The sequence below is a fragment of the Mytilus californianus genome, unplaced genomic scaffold (genome assembly GCF_021869535.1).
Source record: "Mytilus californianus isolate M0D057914Y unplaced genomic scaffold, xbMytCali1.0.p SCAF_13, whole genome shotgun sequence".
In the NCBI taxonomy this organism is placed as follows: domain Eukaryota; kingdom Metazoa; phylum Mollusca; class Bivalvia; order Mytilida; family Mytilidae; genus Mytilus; species Mytilus californianus.
In genome coordinates this window covers 12,616,667-12,644,538 of record NW_026262615.1, presented here as the reverse complement: position 1 = coordinate 12,644,538, position 27,872 = coordinate 12,616,667, and the positions used below count along the sequence as shown (strand labels likewise).

The following is a 27,872-nucleotide window of genomic DNA, read 5'->3' as shown; positions in this document are numbered from 1 at the left end:
TTATTCAAAACCCCACAAACAACGTTTTGTGGAATTAGCTCGTTTTTTTTTTTCAGGATATGATATAGTACTACATTTCATCAATATCATGACAAGCAAGATACTATGGTTAAAATCCTTAATTGATATCTTGAAGATCCTTTAAGTCAGATTTTATTCCTTCTTATATTAAAATTCAAAAGAGTCAACATTAAATTAAGCAATAATGTATTAATAAACAATCACCTTTCTTTAATGTTTATTCATTTCGTTCGTGTATATTTTAGAAATTAAGAAATGAAAACTGTAACTGTACTAAGTTCAATTTTCGTATCGTTTATATGCCTTACGGAAAACCGACCTTTTCCGGAATCGACTTTTGTTTTATCACCGGAAATGATTTTGAAATTTGAATTTCGAAACGAAGACAGGATATCAACAAAGAGAGCCAAGAAAATTGTTTGTTACGCGATATATAGTCACTTGGTAAGAATGATTAATCTGTTAAGATGAAACTTGTGCATTCATTGTGTGTGTTCAATCATAATCGGAACCAAATTACATCTGTTTCTGGAGGTGCGGATCAAGGTTTTGAAAAAAGGTGGGCCCCTGCCCAAGGCAAGCAAACGTTTGGAGTGATACTTGTAAATAGTCTATACATTTATCTTATAAGTAGCTCCATCAAGCATCTACGTACACCAATTATGTATTTGTTCATTGATATAAAAAATTATAAAGATATGTGGCTTGTGTGTTTGATTGCCAATACACCTTATCGCTATTTGTCCGCCATTACTGGCCATGGACATCACAAAAGTTCCCGTAAAATGTTGACATCATATTAGAAAATATTTGACACCACAATTGAAAGTAATACACCTTATTGCTATTTGTCCACCATTACTGGACATCACACAACTGTCACAAGTTCCCTTTAAATTTTGACGTCATCATAAAAAATATCTGATGCCACAATGGAAAAGTGATTGTTGTTTGACGTCAAAAGTTCAAGCAGGATAGATTCTCGGGTCAAGCAGGAATAGCGATAAGGTGTATTATTGTATGACGTATGCTGACGTAAAAAGTTCAAGCGGGACAGATTTCCAAATACTGAAATAGCGATAAGGTGTATGAGACAGTTATCCACCAGAATCTAAATGACTGGATAAAAGAAATTATAGGTCACTGTACGGCTTTCAAAACTGAGAAAACCAATGCCATATAGTCCACTTTGAAGCCTTGAGAAACAAATGTTAAATTTTTCTCAACACAATTGAAACAAAACAACTAACTGCCTACATTAAATACACATTATGAAAAAGAAATTTGACAGACTTAAACCAACAACAACTATTGCAGTAAGCATGACTCAATACCTTGTTTCCGAGGCACACAAACAAGTTACAATAACACTAATATAAGCACCATTTGAATATGGAGATTTTTTTTTCTAGTAAAATCAGTGTATGTATGTATTTGCAAAACAGTAAATTAAATTTCCCTTAACAGCTTAATGAACATTACAAAGACTATGTAAGACTTCAGTACAAGCAAGATGATATAAACTGTTGCTTAAAATTATATTTATTGCTTCATACACATAATGTACATACAATGTATCTTTTATTTTTTAACAGGAGCTAAAAGAAAAGCCACAAAGGACAAGTTCAATATGCAGGTTTACAATTTGGAAGTGGCGCAGGTTCTTTGGAATGTCTACAACCTTTCAGTAGAATTTTTTTTTGAAGTAAGATTTTTAAATACAGAATTACTGTTATTCCATATTTAATTCAAATATTTAGCATAAACAATGCATTACATTCAAGATTAAGGGCATGTATACAATACAGAAAAGATATCTGGATATTTGAATAAATTATTTTTTTTGTGACAAAATAGAAACAAGTTGTTTATTTAAATCAATCTTTTAGTCCAACAGTGTGCCTTCATAAACAACATATTTGCTTTCCTTTGAAGTATTTCAAATACATATAAACAACTCATTTAATGACATCTGTGTGTTTCTCGGAAGTTAAGTTATATTATTATCATCATTGCGAAAACAATGCGTAACACTTCGATAAGTTATTATGTGCCTATAGTATACTTCTAGGACTGTATCATATGCCCTTAGATACAAATGACAAGTTATAAACTATGTCACTCTACAGAGTTTATCACTCAAAACATGCAAAAAGGACAATAAGATGTTTAATGACATTATGTAGCAGGGCTTTTAAAGGCCCCTACATTATATACAATGCATTTAATTAAAACTAAAAAAAACAAGAAAAACAACAGCCTGATTTATACAAAACAATAAAAGAAAAAAATTATGATAGACAACAATCAACGAGTATAATGAAATAAGACTTTTGACTGGACACATATCTAGTCTAAAGTTTTTTATGTGTTTTTTTTTAATAACTAAATGAAGTTCAGCGTGGCATATTGCTCTCTCTTAACACAGTCAGCCATTTATCGTCCCCTTCCGACAGACTATCATCGTTATTTGTTTCAAAACTTTAAAGGGGAGGGGATGTATATCCTTCAGGCAACGTGAATCGTTCTATAATAAAGGAATGTGCAAGAAGTTTATATATGAATGTAAGATTATTTTTTTTTTCAGAAGCATGGCACAGCAAGAAAAAGATATAAGACACTACAAGACATTCCAAGTGATTTTGAATAAGACAATTGATTGACTTTTTCAATGTATTCTTAAATAAATCAAATAGTTGATGTAAATGGTGTTTTGTTCTCATCTCTTCAGCCAATTATCAATGATTATTGACTTAAGATGTAACCCTATTAGAAGTGTAGCGTTTTAGTTTAGAAAGAGAAGTTGTATTGAAAAATCTGAATTTGGGACACAAGTTTTAGTCAATGTAACTTAACTTAAAAATGTGTATAATGTTTGCATAATGTCCAATGGCATATATGTCATGCATGTTCAGGTTGACATATGCATGATGTGTATAAGATAGGTAATAAAAGTTGAGAGTGAAAAACTAAACATTATACCATTGTGGTTGGAATAATGGGCTTTCTTGCACTGTCTGTCGTCTGTTCACCTATATTTGTCGGATTTTGTCCAACAAATATTTTCATCACTGTTTTTCCCAAAACTGCTGATAAAGATGAGTTCATATTTAATGAGCTGCTTGATAGTGATGAACTGTGATGTGTGAACATTTTTGTATCTGGCACCTGTTTCCTGTTTGCTTATACATTATATTTCAAAATGTTGAATGTTCTCACATTTTTCATTACTTTAATTAGTAATGCTGATGAACAGAATGACTTCATATTTGGTAAGTGGCTTGACCATGATGAGTTGTGTCTGCCATTTTGGATGTGTCAAAATTTGTAGATACTTCTTGTTTTTAGAGACTGAATTGTGAATTTCATATGCTTAGCAAAACAACTGATTTATTCTTGTTTGTATATAGAAGTAATCACTGTGTATAAATTAATTTAACTAATGATTTGTTATTTAAAAAAGCAGGAAACTCAATCAAAAGTACAGAAATTTTTATATTGATATGATCTTGATATCAACCAAAAACATCTTCTTAAAACATTTTGAAAACATTTTTTAGGCACAGTCTCACTTGCAAGAAAACATCCAAAAAACATTTTTATAACATTATTTGATGTTCATGATGTTTTTCAAACGTTCAGAAATATTTCTAGAAAATATTTTTTAAAAGATTATTAAAATGTTTTATACGCCATTGTTTTTCACATTATCATGATATTTCTTTACAACATTTTAATTATATTATGCAAATATTTTAGAAAATATATTAGAAAACGTTTTAGCGATATATATTCTACCATACATTTAATGTTTTTCTCACGTTTTTTTGTGATATTTTCATGACATTAGACACAACATTTTAAAAACATTCTAAAGATGTTTTTGTGTTTGCTGGGTTAAATCAGACAGCAGCTACTCTCGTTTGTCTTTTTTTTTTTTATTTTTCTTTGGTCATGGGGTATTAAAGTATGTTAAACGGACTTTTCCGATCCATCAGTAGAACACATTTTTATGAGGAACACTGGAGATGTGTAATCATAACAATTGTAGTTTTACATTTGAACAGCTCTAGAAATTCCGGTATGGAAAAGAAAACCCTCAATGAGTTGCTCCAAGGGTTCTTTAACATACCTTTTCGGACCAGAAGGTTACTGTGTATTTACATTACACCCAAACGGACGAAATGAACAATATTAGATTCTTCTCTTGATTCAATCCTTACCTGTAAGGGCTTCCAAATTGGCTAATTATATTTCACTATACTTGTTATGTTTTTTTGCAGGTCCCGCATATTGTCTGTCGTTTGCTTATCATATGTATGGGAAAGAAGGATATATGGGAGACTTGGTTGTTGGGACAGGAACCAGTAGTACTGGTAGTAACATAGATAATGTATTGCTGTCTAAAACAGGCAATAAAGGAAATGTATGGTATACAGCTGCTATTGACTTCTCTGGCAGTACTGGACGAAAGGTATTAAGTGTTAACCTTGACCGTCCGTCCATTCCGTCTTTCCGTCATTCCGTCCGTACCAATTTCGATGCAAGGCTTAAGCGGGGGCATTCGTGTCCTCAGACACATTCTTCTTTTATTTTCAAATAGCTTTAAAATAGTCCAATTCAAATGTATTCTTATTAAATATAAACATCATTACACAATTAATAGCTGTTACCTGGCACTGATTTGGTTATAAGAAATATTAGTTCGGGTGTATGTACTTATACTTATTATGGTTTACATGATCTTGAAGATTATGAGATAAAGTCAATTGTCATGCCCGTCGATTGTTGATGACTGTTTCAACACTTATAACAAATATCATTAAAAGATAAAAAAGATAGCAATTAGAATTATATTTCACAGTTTGTAGAGAACTAACACTAGCTTCTATATTTCAGGTACTTGTCTGTATAATTTACGTTGCCATTCATGTAACATTCAAGGAATGAAATAAAGATAATAGTATAGTTTAAAGATATGGTAGAATACATTTGATCAAACAATACATAGATCTATTCAATAATCTGATTCATTCAAAACAAACTAATGACACTAAAATGAATTTATATATGAAAGCTTGCACGAGGAGTACAAATGTAATAACTGTTAATTTTCCGCCACTGTTTTGGTGCTTTTGATTTGCTTACTTTGTTTTGTACAATTATATTTGTAATGTGTTTTTCAATGTACAAGATTTAATCAAAAATTGACATTATATTTCCAGCTCATTATAAGTGCATCGAAAGGATTCACTGTTCACGGTGATATAGCTATTGACGATGTAACTGTTCATCAAGGAACATGCAGTAAGTTTACTGGAAGAAGGAGACGATCATTTGATTTTCGAGTGCAGGGGGTTACGAGGATTTTAAAAATGTATATCCCGTCCTTTTAATGACTGAACATAAATAATTTTGCCCATGGAGGATGAAAATTCTGCAAAACAAAATGCCAGACATAATTGTGTGTAATTTTAGGAAAAAAATAAGCATGTGTAGAAACAGATGGAGATGAATGTTCAATCCGCAAAAAAAATCCCCCTGGCCTCCACAATGGTCGTCTTCGAATACCATTTGTCAAAACTAAGGTTTCAATGTTTTTTTAAATAAAATTTTATTTATCTCGGTGTTAAGTTGAATCAAACTAACAAATCTACCTTTCTCCGATTAAAAGTTTTGTTTTATAACGGAAAGACAAAATACAAACTGCAGAATATAAACCGACATTTCCTATTTTTGCTGAAAACTGAAGAATTGAATTATACACAACAATTCACATATGAAATGGAAAATGATATATGTTATCATAAAAATGTAAGTACTCTCAAAGGAAATACATTATTAATTCTTGTTTTACGATGTTCATGTTTAATTTTAAAACAATAGTGAAATTCATTGGACAATTACATCAGTTATTTAAGTATATTATCCGAAAATATTGGTCGCAATTGTGTCAATAATCAAATGATGTAAGATAGATCAATAATAGTATACCAAAATCCTAATTTGATTTACAAATCAAGATTAATCCACTGAGAGAGAGTAGCATGTACTCTCAAAATATCGAGACCGGATGCATCCACCAGATAAGCGTCTCCTGCTAATAAATAGATCACCCGTCATGCTGAGGCTAGGTAAAAAGAAATTCCTCAACTTGCAAAATTCAAGATTGTTTGGCCAAAAACATTATGAATGCAATTGTTCAAAAAAACGAACAAAATCTACCTATTTGCGATTAGGAATAGACAAAAAAAACATTGAGCAACAGCCGTCAAAGGCGTGTTTGCCTTATCACAAAATTTTACAATTGTATTCACAAAAAGAGTAATCTTTTAGTGCCGCTAAATAAAGCTTTCGAAATATTTATAGTGTTAACAGTAATGAAAGATTATGACATGCATTGATTTAAACCAGTATCTTTGATGCTTTTACCATTTTTTAACCTTATCACTCTGAATGGGCCACAACGTATTTACTGATATATGATTAAATTTCTGAATTGACTATTATATATATATGTTTAAAATTTTAAACTTGAGATAGAGTCAAATAGAGAAAAACATTTATATAGAATTTAACTTCGGAAGCATGAAGTGTTTAAGTGTTCCCACGTATTTCCTATAAAATATAAATTACCCCCAGGAATAGGTTACCTCATATTTATTTGGCGAACACTTTCGGAAGTTTGGGTCCTCAAATCTCTTCAACTTCGTACTTTATTTAGTCTGTTTAACTTTTTGATTTGAGCGTCACTGGTGAGTCACTAAACGCGCATCTTGCGTACAAAATTTTTATCCTGGCATCTTTGATTAATTTGTTTCTTTGACAAAAAGGAAAAAATGAAAAATGCTTTAATTTTACAGGTAACAATGTAGATCCATGTTACAGTCAGCCTTGTAATATGGGTGGGACTTGTTTAAGTACTGGTGGTACATTTTCATGTAACTGTAACCAGGGTTATCTAGAGAATGACTGTTCTGTGATAGGTTTGTAATTAATATTATAATACTGTTAAATAAAATTGAGAATGGAAATGGGGAAGATGTCAAAGAGACCACAACCCAACCAAAGAGCAGACAACAGCAGAAGGCCATCAATGGGTTTTCAACGCAGCAAGAAAATCCCGCATCCGGAGGTGGTCCTCAGCTGGCCCCTAAATAAAATTGTGTACTAGTTCAGTGAAAATGGACAAATAATTAAAAAATTGAGAATGGAAATGGGGAATGTGTCTAAGAGACAACAACCCGACCAATGAGCAGAAAACAGCCCAAGGCTATCAATGGGTCTTCAACACATAGAGAAAATCCCGCACCTGGAGGCGGGCTTCAGCCTATTTTTTTCAGAATCTAATGCAGTCTGAGTAAAATTTTGAAAAGCATTCAACAAAACGTTGTGATTTGCTTATAACATCCTGAACAATGGAAATTCAACAATTGACGTAACGTTTTCTTCATTTTGGTGTACAAATTATTAGATTACCCATAGCTCTTTAGATTCAGGAAAGGCAAATTCTGCTGCGTGTTTGAAAATTAATTGGGTTGTATGGATGGATTGTGTACGTTTATCTTTCACCCGGAAACAAAGAAACTTCTGTCTGATTGGCAATTTCATCAGAAATATCTGACCAGATAACTTGACGTTATTTTGCAGATTATGCACTGGCATATTACTGTGTTACTTTTCAGACAATAAAGTATTCTTTCTTTTACACAAATATATATCAGCTACTGCAGATTTTTAAATAGACTGAACCGATGTTAAATGACTTCAAAACAAATAAAATTTAACGCAATTAACATGTCTAAAAATAGACTAAATGAACATAAATAACCAATTTATTGTGCAGTCTTACAGGATCGGATGAAATCAAAATAAATAAATGAGTAAACAAGTTATTATAGAAAATGTAAGCCTACCATTTCAACAATGTCTTGAGTCAGACAAAAATGTCAAAATTAATATACCTTGCATGTTTTTTGTAAAGGTATTTCCGTTACTTACTGAGGGTGAATATCTATATCGACTGCACAGATGGAATGTTACAATGTTGTATCTGTCTGTGTTTTAGTTAGACACGTAATTGTCACACCCCAATAGAATACTCAGGACATTCCGTTTTTTACACTGAAGAATAAGATTATCATCAATAAGATTATTTTGTTATTTATTTGGAAAATCCTGTCTTGGACAATAACCTTTAAAAATCACACAGTATTATAAACGTAACAAATGCCACGATTGGGAAATTGTATGTCACTGTGACATGATAACAAAACGAATTAAAAAAGAAAAAATCATGTATTTATCGAAAACGAAACGAGTATTAACGGATTTTACTATTTTGACAGTTCCTAAAAACAAAGAAGGGCTGTTATCATATCCATGATGACGGTTGAGGATCACTTGAACTTGTTGCACTTATGAATATCATACTTGAATATAATCTTAATCAATTTACAGATAAGTCTAACAGTGACAACTTTCTGTGTGATTATGAGACAGACATAAATTGTATTTTCAATAACGTGGAAGGGGATGATATTGATTGGCGTCCAATCGAGGTAAGTCACAACAAATAGCTTATTTTTTATTAAATTAAAGGCGTTTTGTTTAATTTTAGACTCAATGATGAAAATCCTAATTTAAAAGTAAAAGAGGTCGTCGTAAATGACAAATCGATGATCATAAAAGAATATTTCTATTGTTTGTTTTTGTTTCATGGGCAGAATTTGTTAAAGAAATATTATGAAACTAGCTGGAGAGACATAGAAATATCAATTGCATCAATATACCAGGCTTATAATTTGTACACTACATTGTAGATAAGCGTTTCGTCTATTAAAGACTCATGAGTGATGCTCGAATAAAAAAAAACTTAAAAGGCCAAATAAAGGACGAAGTGAAGTTGAGAGAGAATGTGTTACAAGAAACGGCATAATCTTATATATGATAAATATATCAAATTTGTTTTGTTTTTTAACACAGGGACCTACACCAAGTAGTGGAACAGGTCCAACTGCCGCTGCCTCTGGGACGAAGTACATGTATCTGGAGGCCTCTGTACCCAGTGATAAAGATGACGTTGCAGTCATGGACACGACTAAATATAAACTTCCAAGTATGTCGTCCTTCAGACGAAAATCAAAACACAAACAAACAACATAGCAATATTGAATAGGCAAACATAAATGCTGAGTATCTTAAAAGATTCGGGCATAATACAAACTACATACTTCCAATAAGTTGGTGTAATGATAAGCGTTTTTCTGCTTTGCACGCATCACCTGTCGTGCAAATCCACACTCGGTCAAAATGTCACAATAAAAAATACGACACTATCGGTAAATAAAAACGGGAATACATAACCTAAATTGTATGGTAACTGACGTTAGAAACCATCACGTCATTGAAGATTTGTTATGGTAATGGACATAACACCATTATTCTCTTGCATAATGTATGATACATGTTCATGTCAACGTTTTATTGTAGGTGGCGCATTCTGTTTGTCATTTTCCGTTCACATGTTTGGGAATCCTGGCAGTTTTGTTGTATCAGCTGGTGAAAGAAATGGCAATATGAACTCAATTTTGACTAAAACTGGTGACCAAGGGGATTTGTGGCAACAGACACAGACAACAATTACTCCGTATAACGATCTCGTGGTCAGTATATAAGACTAAGATGTCATTAGGTGTCTGGTGGAGAGTTGCTTCATTGGCGATCATACCACATCTTCTCATTTTTGATACATTTACTACATTTGAAGTTAAATTTTTCAGTTTCTTTTATCATATCAAGTTCACAATTATAGATAATGACTAGTGATTGTTTATATATAAACAGTGATTTAAACATCGTGAATCGCACAAAAAGTTCAATCACATCACTTTTTCTGTCAAAATGTATCAGCAAGTCAGAACTGTTTTGGATAATACGGTACATGGTAGATTCAATTTTATTGTTCGTGTTTTGTTTACTGTTCTACAAATGTATTTGTGTTAATATGAATAATATATATATACATATATATATTATTTTTGTCGTATTCATCATATAAAGATTATTAAATTTATTTGCGCACTTACAGGGAATCAACTTCTGTTGCTTAAGCTGACCTACATTTAACGGGATACAGACAACAAAAAAGTTCCGACAGGGATCAAGTGAACGGTTTATACTGAATAGGAAAAAACTACTCGTATAATATGATATACTTTTTATAAGGGTCATCTGTGAGATATTTCATTTCTTAATTTTTTCAAAATGACCTTAGTCAACAATTCATTTTTTTTTTGTACTACTAATCTGTATTCTGTGTATTCTTTTAGAAAGTTTTTTACAAAGATCTTGTAACACTTTCTTGTTTTTAACATACATCATTGAAGCCTTTCTTTCAGATTTCAATTAAAGGAGTTATAGGAACAAGCTGGCAAGGAGATATAGGCGTGGATAGTATTTCACTCACGAAAGGGCCTTGTAAGTAAAATTTATTGATTTAATAATGCATTTTTACAATAAAGCCATAATTCTGTTACAGGACCAACCAACAAAACACATGATACATACGTAGACTTAGTCGGTGATTTACTATCTCAAAGCAATAAAGAGGGTAATTTGGATACACAGTACATTAACAGTGCAATATATATGGTGGGTTAAAACTGGTTTCGAAAAAATATCTAAACCATCATCTTGTATGACAGTTTACTATAGTTCCTTTTACCCTCTGTTAATCCTTTTTTTTTTAAATTTTTTGATAAATGGAAATTTTATGTCTATACTGGATCAATCAGGTTTCAAATCGCTTTCCTGTTCAAATTATTTTGAAATGCAACTACATTTGTATCTACACCAGGAGTTGAAGAATTGTTATTTCTCAAGGGCAACGCTATTATTTGTTTTAAAGAAAAGATTGTACACTTATTCTTATGTCTAGATTAATAATCTAATTTTTAGATTTATAAATACCTTTTTCAGGTTCAAACATAGATCCCTGTGGGCAATCACCCTGTTTAAATGGCGGACAGTGCTCCCCGAACTTCAGTGATGGTACCTTTACATGCACATGTACATCTGGATGGGTAGGTGATACATGCCAGCTACAAGGTATGAAGTTAAACATATTTTGCGATCCAAATATCTTGTATTGGTATGTTCAAAACGTGTGTATACTAGAACATGAAACAAACAAAAAACAAACCGATTTACTATTTGTAACAAACTTGGTTAAATATTTAGAAAATGTGTAATATCTTACGATTTGTTATCGACTTTTGTTCATTTGATGCTCGAAAATTAATTTTTGCATATATTGAATATGAAATCATTGATTAGTCGGGCAGTTTGCTTTGGTCAATATATTTCCGATGTTACAAAATACGATTGGGAAGAGTCAACGTCATATAAAAGACGTGAACAAAAAACTCATTGAATAGACTCTCAAGATATTTTTTTTTTAATTTAGACATTCAAGCATTATACCTTAGTCAGTGTCGACAAAGGAATTTCAACAAACTTCAACAAATGAAAGAAAAAAACCGAAATTAGTTGTGTAAACAGGATAATCATATTAGGTTGGAATGTATTATTTCACTTTTCAGTGTCATCACGCGTACATGATAATGAGCCATATAAGATTACAAACGGTACAATAATTTGAAGAAATTCAAATGAAAATTATATACTTAAGTTACAAATTATATATCATATGAAAAAATTGTTTGCAGTTTCGTTTTGATTTTTGCGGTGCGATTCAACTCCAGTTTGCTTTTGTATCACTTACCTCACAAAGCAAATCCATAATTAAGAAAACATTTGATTTTAACGATGTTCCCATGTAAGCAATAACTGTATATTGTATTATCAAATTTTCTTTTATATCGAAATAAATTATCTTATTGTAGACGTTACAACGGGAGTTACATTTACATGTGAATTTACGCCAGGCGAAAATGAGTGTGTTTTTACTAATACGCCAACTGGAGATACTTTTGATTGGACACTAACAAATGTAAGATTGATAAACGTAATTGCAATCAAGTTTAACTTTTATAAATAGATAACGAAGTTCTTTGCAGTATCAGAAATTACGTCATCAGGAAGCAATAATTGTTGATCGAGTCTTGAGCCCCATACTGTAAATTTATTCATTTTCTTCCGTCTTCAATATCTGCTACTGTTCGGGAAATATTTTCAATATATATATCTCATTTTAGTTAAACCTTTAAAACGGCATCAAAATTGAAAGAAACTTATGATGTGATGCAAATCAAATATAAAATAGTACTCATTTATTCTTATCAATTCAAATTTATCAATTAATTAAAATCAACTTCCTGCACCTATTAATCAATATGAAGTTGACACGACATTATATAGAAAGGTAAACCAATAAAGGATATATTAATCTTAAATTGGGTAGCAGATCGGATCTTTGATACCCATACCGTATTGCCTCGTATTTGATATCTTCTGCTGTCCGGGACATTTCTATATATCATTCTAGCCCATAGAATCTTCCCAACATTATAACATGTATAGGTTGCACTTTGTAAATACAGCTGTTTCTCAAACCACGCCTCTTTTGGGGAGATATTTAATATTCATAGGTATGTTAATTTGTTAACGTACTGGTTCCCATTGATGATCTCTGTGTTTCATCTCATAGAGACATCACTTGGGAATGTAACCAGTATAGAAAAACATGGTAGCGGCTAAATTTTAATTCTTAGGAGGTCCAAAAATGGAGGTAAGGGTAGTATAGAATTTTAGTATAAGTTTAAACTCTTAGAAGTTCAGGGCATATAAATGTTGAAAATATGCCGCACAGCCCTATATTTTGACCTTTGAATAAAATAGTAGTGCATATAAACTTTCCGTTCTGGGATATTATTTTTCACGAAACTTCATAGTAAAAGTGTCACAGTTTATGCCGCAAAGGGAGTTCCTATGGGAAATTGCATTGTCTGTATTTACAGAATTGCAACCTATAAGGAAACCAACGAGAACCGATATGTGTTACGTAATATTATCAAGACGGCGTGAATACCGTATGCAATTAGTAGCTTAAACTGAGCAGAACAAAGCAATTACCATTTCGCCCCCCCCCCCCCCCTCAAAAAAAAAAATTTTCTTTGACGTTCTTTGGTGCATGATTGTTTTAAATCTTAAACATTTTATTTTAGAAAATAACGTCAATATAAATAATAAAAAAGACACATGTGGCTAACTAAATGTAAATATACACGGTAACTGAAGTACTACATATGGACATATATTTGTGCTTTCAAAATTAATTTATGAGCTAAACTTACATTTTTAGGTCAAAACACCAAGCTCTAGTACAGGCCCTGATGTCGCATATTCTGGAGAATACTACGCTTTTACTGAAGCATCATCACCCAGGCAGCCAAATGATGTGGCAACTTTTACTTCCTCAACATTCAAACTACCAGGTTTCATGTTTAATTGTTTGATGACTCTTAATTCTCATAAATAAGAATAATTAATAACATCTGATGCTTAAATATGGTTTGTAATGAATGTAGTAAGAAAAGATACGTTTATGACGATAAATGTACTGCTTATTAAATAAAAATTATTGGTATTTGAAAAATAAGAAGCATGCATGACATGTATGACAGACAAAACAAAGGATTGTGTTTTGAATGAAAACCCACTTTGCTCAAATTTTAAGAATCCAGAAGTACTTAGGACAGCCAATCAAAAAATAATAACAAATCGCAATATATATTTTTTTCTAATTCAACTGAGCCTAGACAGCAAAAACTATTTATAAATTAAAAATACAATAGGTTTATGATATTTGTTATTATTGTTATATTTGTTAATAAATTCATACTTTGACTGTTAACTCACCTGTTTCTTTCAGATTCACCATTGTGTATGCAATATCACTATCACATGTATAGTGATCCTGGTTCCTTAGTCATCAATGCAGGTGAAAGAGGAAACAGTGAAAATCAAATTGAAATATGGAGTGGAAACCAAGGGGACCAATGGAATTCGAGCATTATTCAGATACCGCAATTATCAGATGCAGTAGTAGGTGTCTCTTATCAAAAATCATATTGTATCGTCTTTTCAATACATTTTAAAAGGAAACGCCCAAATTCTAAAATTATTGAAATAATCGCTTATACAACATGTATGTAAAATTTCTCATAAATTTTATTTATGATTAATTTTCTGACCCGTTTTATATAGTGTATGTATGACTTAGTGGTCCTAACGACCAATTACAAATATGTCGTGCGTATACCAGACATAAACAAATAAAAGTAAATACAACAGGTAGCATCTCTAATGTGGGTGGACCAGGACGAAGGTCGAAAACGCTTGTATATATTTCAATAAATTTCGAAACCCAAGGTACCCTCTAAATAGTGTACGGATATCAAAAACAAACTATTATTGACTACGGCATTGAATGACTTAATGGTGATGAGTTTGTTCAGTTAAATTTTACTCGTTGATTATGATTATATGTAGCACCCTATGATCATAGTTTCAACATATTTTGTCATCTAATTGAAGTTTTATCCAAATTTTAGATCTCAATAAAAGGTATTAGAGGACCTACCAGTAAGGGAGACATTGGAATTGACTTGATAACTCTACAGAAGGGACTTTGTGAGTACATGTAATTAACCTTAACAATGAACATGGTGCTGAAAAGAATCATGGAAACTTTGTTTATTATAATCAATTTAAATATTAAATAAACGACTTTATCAACAAGATTTTTTGTGCTTTCTTAATTTTAAACATATAACACCACTAGTATCAAAAGATATTAAACAATGTAATCAATTTATTGGTGGAGGGGGGTCAGTGCAAATAATTGTTCCTACATAATCATGCTTTCTTTTAATCAAATATCAGGTTCATCTCCATGTGGCAGCTTTCCTTGTCAAAATGGTGGAATATGTACAGGGAACCAGGACGGCACTTATCAATGTAGTTGTGAATCTGGATTTACTGGTTCCGAATGTCAGTTAATAGGTATACTTCAACTTCTAACATTAATGTGAGGGTTTTATAACAGTGATTAATATGTAGATATTTTCAACATGATCAATCAATGTATCCCATTTTATTATGGTACAAAATAAGAGCTAATCTTTTTTTTTTAATTTTAAATATATCTTATTGATTATTACCTGGTACGTCAACCCGAAGTTGTCCAGGGAAGTATCTAAGGGGGGCCCAAATTTTTACAGTCTCATTTGTCGGGGAAAATGCAAAATAGAAAAAAAACTCCAATTACAAATAATAAACATATATATATATAATTATCATCTATCTATATATTTACACATCACACCATATATGATCATTTGAATAATGTATTCATTGTATCTATATATGTTTTTCTCAAAAGAGCTACCTGTAAATATATATTAAGCAGTGTCGATTTTATAGCACTTCATTTCGTTCTTTTGTTATGCTAATTTCTATTACATTCTGGTCGAGTGATCTTTTGCCACTTGCTTCTCGTTAAAAATTATTTGAAAGGAAATGTGAATTCATTCATAAAAAGTGGGATTTATAATTTTGTTTTCCAAAAAGATGTTATTTCAAGATATGGTAAGTAAATATTTGCTTATAATACGTACCTGTTGATACAACTTGTCTTTGTTACAAGTAAATAATAGACATAGCTTATATACAAAATAGAAAATGCATAGTACATAGGGGAAGTTGATTGCAATGTATATGATAATTTATTCAGTATTGAAGTGGTCATTACACTACCGTGACCACGCAAAAATATAAAGTTATCTACAAAAAGTCTCACACATAGTAGATAAGGCTTCATTTTTCGTATTTTGCTCAAGAGATTTGAACAAAAATTCCATTTCATGTTTTATCATATTCAAAATCCTCAATTTTGTTATCCTTTTCTTTTGATATTTTGCGATGTTTCTAGTTTTTTAAATAACCTATTTCGTGATTAGAAGCACCGTATCTACAATTTGAAAATAAGATATATCTGCTTTAATGACACCCAAAATAATACTCATTTCCGATTTTTGTAATTTTCCAATACTCAATTTAAAAAAAAATTCCCGCCAAACTTCTTCCACCAGTTTACAGTATATAAAAAGATGAAATAGTGATTCATTTTCATTACAAAAGTGACACTTTCCGTTTGAGCGATTAATTGTTTTGTCATTTTTCTTCCGTGTAAATTATATTATGAATTAACTTCCATTGTTTCACTTTCCTGTTAGCTAAATTCATATTCAAATTGTTCCAAATATCTCCCCATGGTAGTTTCTTCCCAAAATGTATATTCCACTTGAACTGACTATTTGGAGTTGTATTACTTTCATTAAAGTATCGAGTATCTTTAAGGCACATTTTTTTGGCATCAACAACAACTCCATTTTTTCTAAATTGATAAGAATTTATTATTTTCATAAGTCTTCCAGAATTACTTTACACGAGGGTGTCTGTTTTTAAAAGGTCAATTTGTTCAGGCGTTAATGAAGCTTTAATGCGGCTATATTGTGCTATCCAGTTCCTTTTATCTGTTAGCTTGTTAAAATTTTCGAGAGAAGTTTTAAAAGATTTATTGTTTAAATCCCATATATCTTTATTTTTTTTATTCCACTGGAGGCAAAATTTGCATAACATATGTGATATAAAGCATGACCCTTGGACTTGAATTTTCAATTGCCAAATATATTTTCTTCTATAAGGTCCTCTTTCGTGGCGGAATTTGAGTTGTCTGCAAGTCGGTCCAGAAAGTAAAAAGATTTTTATAATTTAGACATGTTTATTTGCCCAATACCTCTAGTGTCCGAACAAGAACATAGAAAAAAGTCTGTATCATATTTATTCGTCTAGTGACGTAAACCAGTATTTACCTATTGTATTCCATTTTTTATATTTCTGAGTTTACAATACTATACATACTTTTCACCTGTTTTGATTTTATAAAGGTCCTAAAGTTTATCATTCCTATCCCCTCTTTTTTCTTTCGGTAAACAACACACTGTGTTCCGATTTAGTTTGTTTTTCCGTCCCATATAAAGGACTGTATAATATTATCTATTTGTTTTTCGAATATATCAGGAATACCTATCATTTCAATTTCGTATCCAATGATATACAGTACAAATGATTTAATAATTAAAACTTTTCCCGTAAATGTGAGATCTATTGATTTCCAAACCTCCGTACATATTTTATTTATTTTTTCTAACCAAATTTGATCTAAATCCACCCCATATTCGTGTTGAACTCCTAATGCTTTTACAGGCCGCTTAACGCCGCTTAACATCATCAGCAAACATATTTAGCTTTTTTTCAAAATAGTCCCCGGTTCTAGTCGGAAGTTTTATTCCTTCTATATATTCGGGTTGTTTCTAATTGATGCTGCAAGTGGTTCTGCTTGCAGAATATATAACATGGGAGCAAGTGTGCATCTTTGAGGAATTGAACGAGGTATGCTTACAAATCTAGAAGTAAACCCATTCGTTTGAATACACGTTTTAGCGTTAATGAAAAGCATTTTTACCCAACTTCTGAATTTTTCCCCAAAGCCAGATTTAAATAAACAAAAATCTATCTATTCCAACTCCGCCCTATCAATTTTTTTTTGTTGGTCCAAGAAAGAGATTGCACCCTCACTATTTTATAATTCGTAAAAATCTATTATATCTTGCAGTAATCTATTGCCTTGAAAAATATTGCGCCCTTTGACAAAACCATTTTGATCCAAATTAATTATTTGCGGTAGTACACTTTTTAACCTTTCCGCAAGTACTTTAGATATGATTTTATAGTCTGTGTTTAACAGCGTTATAGGACGCCAATTGTTTATGTCCTCTTTCTCCCCAGATTTAAACATACGCCTTATCATACCTCTGTATTGAGATTCACAGAGCCAATTTTCGTCGAACATTTCCTTAATAACCGCCACGAAATCGTCGCTTATCAAATACTAATACGTTTTATAAATCATCCAGAATTCCGTCTTCCCCAGATGATTTATCAAGTTTTCAACATTTTAATGGCCTTAGTAATTTCATCAAAAGTTATTATCATTTCACACATATTTTTATTTTTCTTCAATAAATTCATGATCTAGAGTCTGTAATAGATTTTCTGCAGCATCCCTATCCCACCCCTCGGACGTAAATAATTGTTTGTTGAAAGCTACTTATTCTTCTAGAATAGATTCAATATCATCTTTATACCTTCCATCTGAACGCTTTATACTAGTCAATAATTTTTCCGCGCCCCCTGTTTTTTTTCGAGTTTAAAGAAGTAGTCTGTAGATTTTTTCGCCTTTCTCATACCAATTAACATTAGACCTGATTCTGGCTGCTTCGGCTATTTTGTCGTAAAAATCATTAATTCTAGCTTTCAAATTATTTAACTCGTTTTCATTATTGAATGGATCAGTTCCCGTAATATTATCCAATCTTTTGTCCTACTCCCTTATTTATTTGTCTGTAACATTTAATTGCTTTGCCACTTCTATAGTAATACTTTTTATTTTTATCTTAGTTTCCTCCCACCATTCAAGATTATTTTCGAACTGATTTGTTTTTAATTTCCAGTTTCTCCAAAAAGTTTCGAACGTATTTCTAAATTTCTAAGGCGACTGCAATTGATTTAATTTGATTTTTGGTGTTTAAATGCCACTTTTAAGCACCACATTTGGGCTATTTCGTGGCGGCCAGATTTTATTGGTGGAGGAAACCGGAGTGCCCGGAGAAAACCACCGACCTTCGATAGAAAAACTGACAATCCTAGTCAATTAAGATTGGAGTCGAGTGCTCCCGCACGAGCGGGATTCGAACTCACAACCTCAGTGTTGACTGGCTAGTGATTACAGTAGTAACTACTTAGACCACTCGGCCACCGAGGCCCCTCGCGACTGCAATTGGATGCACCAAGTATAACTGTTTGAGGAGACGGGAGGGTAGCTTTTTTATTTTCAAACACACTTCCAGTTGTTTAATTTAATTCAACATTAACTTCCTCTGTGTTATTGTCCTCGATAAAATCAGTTGTTTGCGTCTCTGTCTTCTTGAATGTCATGCAAATAGCCACCACACATTTCTTGATCATCAGTCTGACAATCCCTTTAATATGACCTTCTTTCCCGCACCAAATAGCATATTTTTTCGGAGTGGGGACAATCTTATTGTATGTGCAGTAATAATGCATCGATAACATTTGCGTGCTACTTGATTTTGACGGGTAGGTTTGTATGCACATCGAGAAGATGGATGGTCTGTTTTCGTACAGTACTGACACTCTGGCCTGTTATTGTCCACGAATACATGGACACTGAATCTCTCGAATTTGGTTGCAGTTGGAATTATTGGGATGCAGTTTGTCAGTTGCGCATAACGTGTACCGGTCTCGATATTCGTATCTTTAAACAGACTTCTGCGGATGGACCCCTGCACAACATCACCAAATTTTGAAATATGGCCACATATTTTAATGTCACTCATTTCACACGGGGCATCTTTTAAAGTCACATTTGTAACTTGCTTTTCTACATCTATTTTGATGTAACGGTTTTTTAAGTTTATTCCTCGTGTGAGTAATGTATTGTTTGTGTTCTGGTCGTGTACTGTAACTATACATTCTTTCTCTGTAATTTGTATGGTTTGTATTGCGTTTTGGTCTACTAGAGTTGTTAGTTCATTTAATACATCAGTATGTGTAGTACCCTTGACGAAACTAATACCCAAGTGAATAGATAAGTGTCGCCTGAGTTGGGCTTTATGAGAATCTTCCATCATTATGAAATCATGTAAACAACTCACGGGTAACTCACAAAAACACAACAATATCTTCTCTAGATATAAGGTTCCAGCAAATAAATCTATGAATTCTAGAAACAGAGTCAATACCACTGTTTTAATCCACAAATTACTGCAACAAGATGAGTAAATTTATGGAAATTAAGTTTTTACTCAGAGCTCTGAAAACCTGGACTTGGCACATCAAGGGCACATAACTCCTTAAGTAAAAGCTAATCTTCATCCATGATTCATAAACGTGTAATACAACTAACTATATCAACAGCTATTAATTGTACAGACTAATGGATCAGATGTTGGATGTCTTTTATTTTATTGTGTCGTTTAGTTGCTATAAATTTAGCGTATATCCCATGTATAAGGGTTGTGCAGTTAAGGAATGCATGCCATAATTGACATTTAACGTAAAGCAAAATGCAAACAACAATAGACAATTCAAAATCATGCTACCACAGTTATAAAATAATAAGGGTTAGATTCTTGATTAAAACTGTAACATAGTGTCCCAGCTCAAGAAATGATAAAAATAGGCATAGAAAGAATTTATTTTGAATATACTATATTAGTCATTTCAAACTTTGGGATTTTACATTCTTTCATTGCAGACAAAAGATTAGAGACATCAATAGCATGTGATTTCGAGGACAATGAAGTTGGTTGTATATTTGAAAATGATTTATTTTACGATGATTTTGATTGGAGGAGACGAACAGTGAGTAAACATACCTCCATATATTATTTTTTTTGTACCATCATCGAATTGGCATGCAATCATACCATATTTCCTTATTTGATGTCATATATTTGCAACCATATTTTGATCTCAGAACTAATTGATCGTTCTGATGATGTTTTATGCAGTGATTAGGGGTTTGTAAAAGCATTCATATTTAATGATAAAACACATGCGGAACTTATTTTTGAAATGTACTTTCATGTAAGAAAATATTATCATAAGTTATTTTAGTGAATGTGCATTTTTTACTGCTAGGGAAGGTGTTCTTGTCATCGTAAAATATTAACTTACATTGGTTTCAGACAAAGGTTTATTGACTATCAAGTTAGTTCTCATATTTTCTTGCTATATGCAAGATTTTTTATATGCGCAAATGCACTACCAGTTCAGGACTACACAGTGGTGTACATTCACTTTTTATGACGTTGAAGAGTTTTTTCGGAATGCATATATCGCACCAAACATATAAAATGTAGATGGAAGGTATATCTTTGGTCTGGTTAGGGAATGATGCGAAACTGTAGTCATGTTTTATGGATGTGTATTGTTTGATACATATACGAAAAGCTTAAGCACGAAGATGGTAGAAGAAATAACTGGCAGATATCTCGTTCCGTTGAATTGAAATGGTTATACATATTTTTTTTCATTTTTATTCAATTTCTTCTGCATGATTTTATTTCTATTATGACTACATGCTATACACTTTTTAGAAAGAAAACAAAACCATATCATTCCCATATAACCATGCCACTTGGTCAACACAATATTACGCCAGTGGCATCAATTGTCTTATGAAATAATATTCTTTGATTCGCACAATAATATGCCTTGCTAGAGGAAAAGCTTACTTACAGTTCAATTTCTTTATTAATAGGGTACGACATCGAGCGTTAATACAGGACCTTTAAATGGGGCAGAATCAGGATCCTTCTATATGTATACAGAGGCATCCTCACCTCGGATACAAGGCGATTTCGCAGTAATGGATACTTACAAATATAGACTCAAAGGTAATACTCATATGATTTGGATTTGAGTTTGCATACACGTTTTTCTGTAATTTTGATCCACCAATACGCCCAAATTAAAATCGATTGAAAGTCCAAAACATGGTTTGAAACTTTATCTTTTAAATCGTCTTTTGAACCGGGCAAATATGTGCACATTTGATGCGCAACAACTTTAAACAACAATTTTTTTTTCCACATGAAAAAAAGAACGGCCTCGTAGATCAGTTTTTGTTAGTACAAAACTGCATGTTTTCGTTTTGTAAAGTTTAAGACAAGCCAACGAAATAAAATATATCAAGTAATATGTTAGAATAATTTTATATTAGACATTAGACGATTAAGTTCAACACAATATTAATTTTTCGTTTTTAAAAGAAATAATATTGTTCGAACTGAAGTTTAAATCATGATTTCAATAGTTTTGTTTTTATGTGTCATAGTTAAGAATCCCACTGATTCCCACCACAAATACGCCGAAGATGATATCATCAAAATGCTGGATTTGTTTTATCGACAACAAGTTTGATGGATTGATGTGTTAGCTGACGGTTCGTTATCCAGTGGGACCTAATTGTGCACTTCTATTGGTCAATTTTGTTTGTGCTCATATGACACAGAATTCCTACAGAACCTTCTCAAACACAAAATGAAAAAGAAAACATCTTGCAAGGTTCTTTAATTTTACTATCAGATAAATTGATGATGTCCTATAACTCAATAACCCACCTTTCAATGATTGCTTACACTTCATATATTCCAGTAAACTTGATATAAAGGATACAATCTAAATTAATAGGTCTACTTCGTATCTTGATATTTTACTCGATATTGACAAAGATGGTCTACTTCAAACTAGAATCTAAACAAACGTGAAGATATAATTTATTTTTTTTAATTTTCGACGTCCCTTTTCTGAGCAATAACATCTTCTCTGTTCCGTAGTATAGCGTTAAAATATCTCAGTTAATACGTTATGCTCGTGCATACCCACACTATGAGGACTTCGATAACAGTGGTGTGCTCCTTGCACCTAAATTCCTCAAACTGAGTTACGTTAACATAACATATCTCAGTTAATACGTTATGCTCGTGCATATCCACACTATGAGGACTTCGATAACAGAAAGAAACGACTAAAATCGAAAATACATGAGTTGTACGATCATCATCACGAGTTGGTTGACTAATACTCCCTGTCTGTGTCTCATCTTACTAGCGACATAAGCGGTCTTTAGCTACAAGTATAGTCGTATGCTCTGTAATTTTACAGATTGTGTCCTTTCCGTGATTGGGACATTTTGAATGAGCTTCGATGCGCATAGTGAGTGATGTATGCATAGCAGGAGAGACGCTAACCCTTTCGATGAACCCGGTCTCACTCTTTTGATTCCACCAGTTTGTTATTGTTACCTTGTTTGTGTCTTCTCCGACAATTTATTGATCTGAACATCATTAATCAACTATTGCCTACATTTCTTCGCCTTTTTATTTCCCACTGTGTATCGTCTCAATCTTTTTCCCTCGTATATCTATATACTGTATTCCGAATGTTACATACTTTAAACTCAAATATTTTGATTTCAGATTCTGCATATTGTCTTTCATTCTCTATCAACATGAGGGGACAACCTGGTGAATTAGTCATTTCAGCTGAAGAACGTACTGGTAGTTGGTATGGTGAAGTGACATATTCAGGACATCAAGGGGATGATTGGTTTATCGCCAATATCAACATACCGCAGATTTCAGACCCAGTGGTATGTACACATTGCGTTTATAAACGACCTTGTCCAATCTTCGATGTTCAATCGATGAGTGAATTATGCGAAAATGAATAAGAACTATTTTTTGGTTGACCGCGTTACCTGTCGAATACCAGTTCCATCTAATACAATGTGCATATCAACCTCGTATAAAAGGGGAGGGATCGAGTTTAAAAACAAATTCAACCCTACAACATTTTACCTTGCCTATCTCCAGACCTGATGGCCTTTCATTTTGACTTAACTTATCTCTACTATAATTTAATTTTGAAGGCACATGTTTAATATACTTAACATTTTGAAATTTCTTTTAAGATTTTGAGAAATTTTAAATATTGACATATTTTATAGATACTTATCTATTTCTGAAGACAATGCTGACCTCTAGATGGGTCATATTCATTTTGTATTGTATAACTGCCTGATTTAAAATAATACCCGGATCCTTTAAATGAAAATAACACTTTATAAACTAAGTGTGTCCGTAGCCATTTTTCATTAGAAACAATCAAACCAGAATATTTGAAAACCATTGATTTGTAAATATGTAGAACCGCCAGGAGCTGTACGACAAAAAGGAACCAATTATAGCCACATGTATCTAGTTCAACTTTGCCTGAGGGAGTTTTGACCATAGTTTCTGAATGTTTTTCTTTATTTGTCAACGGTGTATATAAACTTTTATATATATAGTATATTTAAAATAGTAGGTTGAAAATCATGAAATTACAGAAGCGCTTTAATTTTGCATGAGCTGGTGATACCCTCGGTGACTAAAATCTCATCAAATATACCAGGCTTATCAATTGGTTCTCCAAACATAGGACTCATCAGTGCCGCTCGAATCAAGCAGATGGAAATACAAATCATAGTCCATCAAAAGTGTTTTCGACCAAATGATGGCAAATGAAAATAATGCTATATAAGCTGCATGCGTCCGAAGCGCTTTTTTTGAATATTTTATTGTAGTTTTATTGTCACCATCACGAATTGGTCAAGAAATTTCGAAGTGTCGTTTGTAAAAAAAAAAAAATAAAATCATGCTCTCGTCCTGAATATGCATTTAATTTGCCACTGGACGTTAAACAGCCATCCATCCATTTGTTGATGTGTCAGTGTCAACTAATTATCGACATCTTGTTGTGGTCTTGGATTTTTAAATACCAAAATAGTCGTCTGATCTATAATTTAACTGAAATTTAATATGTTTCCTATTCCCGATTGCGATATACCTTGATATCTTGACGAGTGTAGATTTGCATGGCGGTTTATCATGCATAACAAGAGAGGATTATCATGTCGACACACCAGTTTTGTTTGTTACCTTGAATTTTAGTCTTAATAGAAAGTAAAATAACAAACATACTGAACTGCTAGGGAATTCAAAACGGAAAGTCCTTTATAAAATGGCAAAATCAAAAGCTCAAACACATCAAATGAATGGAAAACAACTGTCAATTTTGTCATATAATACAACATATGATTATTACATGTAATATACAACTGCAATTGATACTTTTTAACCAATAAATGAATGTTCTGTTGATGTATTTATGCACAGGAATTTTAGTTTATTTACTTTGAAACAGCTAAAAAGGTTAAAGTAAGAAACATGGCTTTTTACCAAATTTCAGTTTATTAAATTTACTTTTGAAGGAAATTTAAATGTGCAAGTTGTCATGATATTTTACAGATTTCAATAACAGGATTTATAGGCAGCACTTCTAAAGGAGACATAGCTATTGACCATATGGTCTTGACAGAAGGACAATGTAAGTATTATGTGCTTTACTGATTGGTTGTTTTTTGCTTAAAGTGCAAAGCTAGAATACTCATTAATAGCAGAAGGGATAACAATTTATCAGTATTTTAAGTTCAAGAATAAAATAAAGCTGACATAACGGAAATTGGTTTGTGGTACTACAGGCAGTAGGCAAATTTCTCAATTGAATTCTTCTATTAAGAGCAGAGCAGTGAAAATTGGTAGTGTCAGATCATGTGCCTTAAATAAAATAATTAAATCAAATTGAATTAGATATGATTGCGTTTTATACATCCAAAACACAATTAATTGGTTCTTAAATATTCACACATATGATGAAGTGCATGCGGTACAGTCGCGTTACAGTGATAAGTCTTTCATTAATTTTCAAGGCGATAACAGAATAACAATAAAAGAAGGTCAAATATAAACTGCTGAATCGTCTACGCAAACCAAAACCTTTATAGCAACTTCAATTATATTCTGGTAGACACTGGATTAAGTCTGGAAACCTATTCAAACTGTTAGTGCACTTATCTAAAACCAAATATAAAGGAGAATTATTTCAGGTTCAGCACATTCTAGTCAGAGATTGTGACAATGCTCATTTTGTAAACTCGAATTCTCGCGTAGATGTAATCATACAAGGCTTTCTCCTTCAAATCAGCAAAAGTTTATGCTTTATTTATCTGAGAGTGTGACATTTCTGAATAACCTGTTATTATTTTTGGCGTACATATTTGATATGCTTTGTGTATCAATATTAATATTTTCTCTTATATTTTCAGGTTAATTATATATAAGACGAAAACGACAACATGAACGATGGACAAACGATATATTTAAAATTTTAAAATAATTTATAATTGTGCAGCTTATCATAAATATGAATTTTTATTTTATTTCTCAATACGATTGTCAATTTAGATATTCAACAATGTGTTTCCAGTAAATATATTGTTCAAAATCTTAATAAAGCTGCGCTCTACAATGCATCGATTAGTTTTATTCACATTTATGTATTTGAAAGATTGCTTGCTTAACGTTCGGTTGTCAATAGTCACATCTTGTTATAGTCATGTATAAGAGTGAGGAATCACTAAAAGAATGAAATTCAAATCGAGTGTGTATTTTCAAAAATGATTGAAAAAGGATTGGAGTTCGGTATTTTAGTTGTACTTTATTAGAAGATTTTAGGTTTGGCTAGCAACAAAACCAGGTTCAACCCACCATTTTTTTCTTAAAAATGTCCTGTACCAAGTCAGGAAAATGGCAATTGTTATCGTATAGTTTGTTTCTGTGTGTGTTGCATTGTCGTTTGTTGTTTGTTCACTTCAGTGTTTCTGTTGTTTCGTTGTCCAAATGTACTATATTGTATTGTTTATTTGCGTAATTCTCTGTCCGTAATGTTGTACTGTATTCATGTCATGTAATGGTGTCATTTTATTGTTATATTTAACATTGCCATAAAAGTGCGAGGTTTGGCTAGCCACAAAACCAGGTTTAACCCACCATTTTTTTTTAATAAAATGTCCTGTACCAAGTCAGGAAAATGACCATTGTTATATTATAGTTCGTTTCTGTGTGTGTTACATTTTAGTGTTGTGTTTCTGTTGTGTCGTAGTTCTCCTCTTAACTTTGATGTGTCTCCCTCAGTTTTAGTTTGTAACCCGGATTTGTTTTTTTCTCATTCGATTTATGAATTTCGAACAGCGGTATACTACTGTTGCCTTTATTTAGCTCCTTACAATTATATGGTTTGACATCAAGCTTTAAATACAAGTTTAATAGCAGGCTGTGCTACTGTTACTGTACTATCGCCTGCATGGATCACATAATGTTCATAACATTCCATTAATTAAAAAAAATAATGCCGCTAGCTTGAACATAATTCATTGCGATCATTTTGTTAAATCATTTTCAAAATATTGTTTCTCGCTAGAAAAAAAATAAAATTTTTGTTTGTTTCACTTGAGAACGAAAGCAATATTTTGTATGGCCTAATTTGTTTTAGAAAAAGTGCGGAAAGTTTGATGGGTTTAAAAAAAAATAAATAATAACTAAAAATAAACTTCATTAAAAATATTTTTTCTTTCTTTATGGCAAAGTAAAACAACCAAAACGTAATAAAGATGATATTGTCTGGTAAAATATAACCACTCATACACACCTTATCAACATAACATATATTAAATGTCATGTTTAAGTCATTTATGTTTAATTTTGAAATTATCAATTTCCCCCACCTTAGTAGCAATATACTAACTTCAGCTGCATATGGGATATACATTTCCCAACTCATTCGGTATTCAAGAGCTTGCAGCTGCTACTCAGACTTTGTAAAACGTCACCAGTGTCTGAGCAGAAAGTTGATGAACCAGGGTTATATCAAAGAACGTCTCGTCTGTTTTTCTAAACAAGTACATCGGCAGATACCAAGACCTTGTTGATAAATATTCCGTATCAACTTCACAAATAATATACGATGGTCTTGAAGTTTAGATTCTAGGTACTGACGTTGTTCATCATCTTAATTACGTGTTATAGTGTTCTTTTATTTTTTTTTGTAAAGTAATACTTTTACTGTAAAGTCTATTTTTGGAAATATCCGTTTGACGTGGCTCGGTACTTATACATCCCGTCATTGTATTATTGTGCTATGGTAAATTTTTGTATTTTTGTCTTTCTTTTTTTTCTAATGTGCTTTGTCTATTTGCCTTTTTGTTTTTCTTTGCTGACATATTTGTTTGCTTTTAT

At 32.1% G+C, this 27,872-nt stretch overlaps 1 protein-coding gene and 1 long non-coding RNA gene across 3 annotated transcripts in view; both read left to right on the top strand.

The window, feature by feature from the left end:
- Positions 1-26,110, top strand: part of LOC127723193 (MAM and LDL-receptor class A domain-containing protein 1-like) — a 76,017-nt gene extending 49,907 nt beyond the window's left edge. The window contains exons 26-43 of the mRNA XM_052229717.1: positions 4,305-4,495; positions 5,247-5,328; positions 6,885-7,007; positions 8,482-8,582; positions 9,007-9,139; positions 9,514-9,686; positions 10,422-10,500; positions 11,002-11,130; positions 11,928-12,034; positions 13,346-13,478; positions 13,916-14,088; positions 14,598-14,676; positions 14,929-15,048; positions 20,447-20,553; positions 21,455-21,590; positions 23,175-23,347; positions 25,047-25,125; positions 25,904-26,110. Of these exons, the coding sequence (XP_052085677.1) occupies positions 4,305-4,495; positions 5,247-5,328; positions 6,885-7,007; positions 8,482-8,582; positions 9,007-9,139; positions 9,514-9,686; positions 10,422-10,500; positions 11,002-11,130; positions 11,928-12,034; positions 13,346-13,478; positions 13,916-14,088; positions 14,598-14,676; positions 14,929-15,048; positions 20,447-20,553; positions 21,455-21,590; positions 23,175-23,347; positions 25,047-25,125; positions 25,904-25,908 (2,123 nt within the window). The 3' untranslated portion in view covers positions 25,909-26,110. The remainder of the gene's footprint in view (positions 1-4,304; positions 4,496-5,246; positions 5,329-6,884; positions 7,008-8,481; positions 8,583-9,006; positions 9,140-9,513; positions 9,687-10,421; positions 10,501-11,001; positions 11,131-11,927; positions 12,035-13,345; positions 13,479-13,915; positions 14,089-14,597; positions 14,677-14,928; positions 15,049-20,446; positions 20,554-21,454; positions 21,591-23,174; positions 23,348-25,046; positions 25,126-25,903) is intronic.
- LOC127723194 (uncharacterized) lies at positions 143-2,727 on the top strand. Of its 2 annotated transcripts, XR_007991935.1 has the most exons (3): positions 143-465; positions 1,617-1,726; positions 2,609-2,727. It is a non-coding gene; the product is annotated as an uncharacterized LOC127723194 (long non-coding RNA). The 2 variants fall into 2 exon arrangements; XR_007991934.1 differs by lacking the exon at positions 143-465 and having other exon boundaries at positions 1,161-1,726.
- Positions 26,111-27,872: the final 1,762 nt, after the last annotated feature.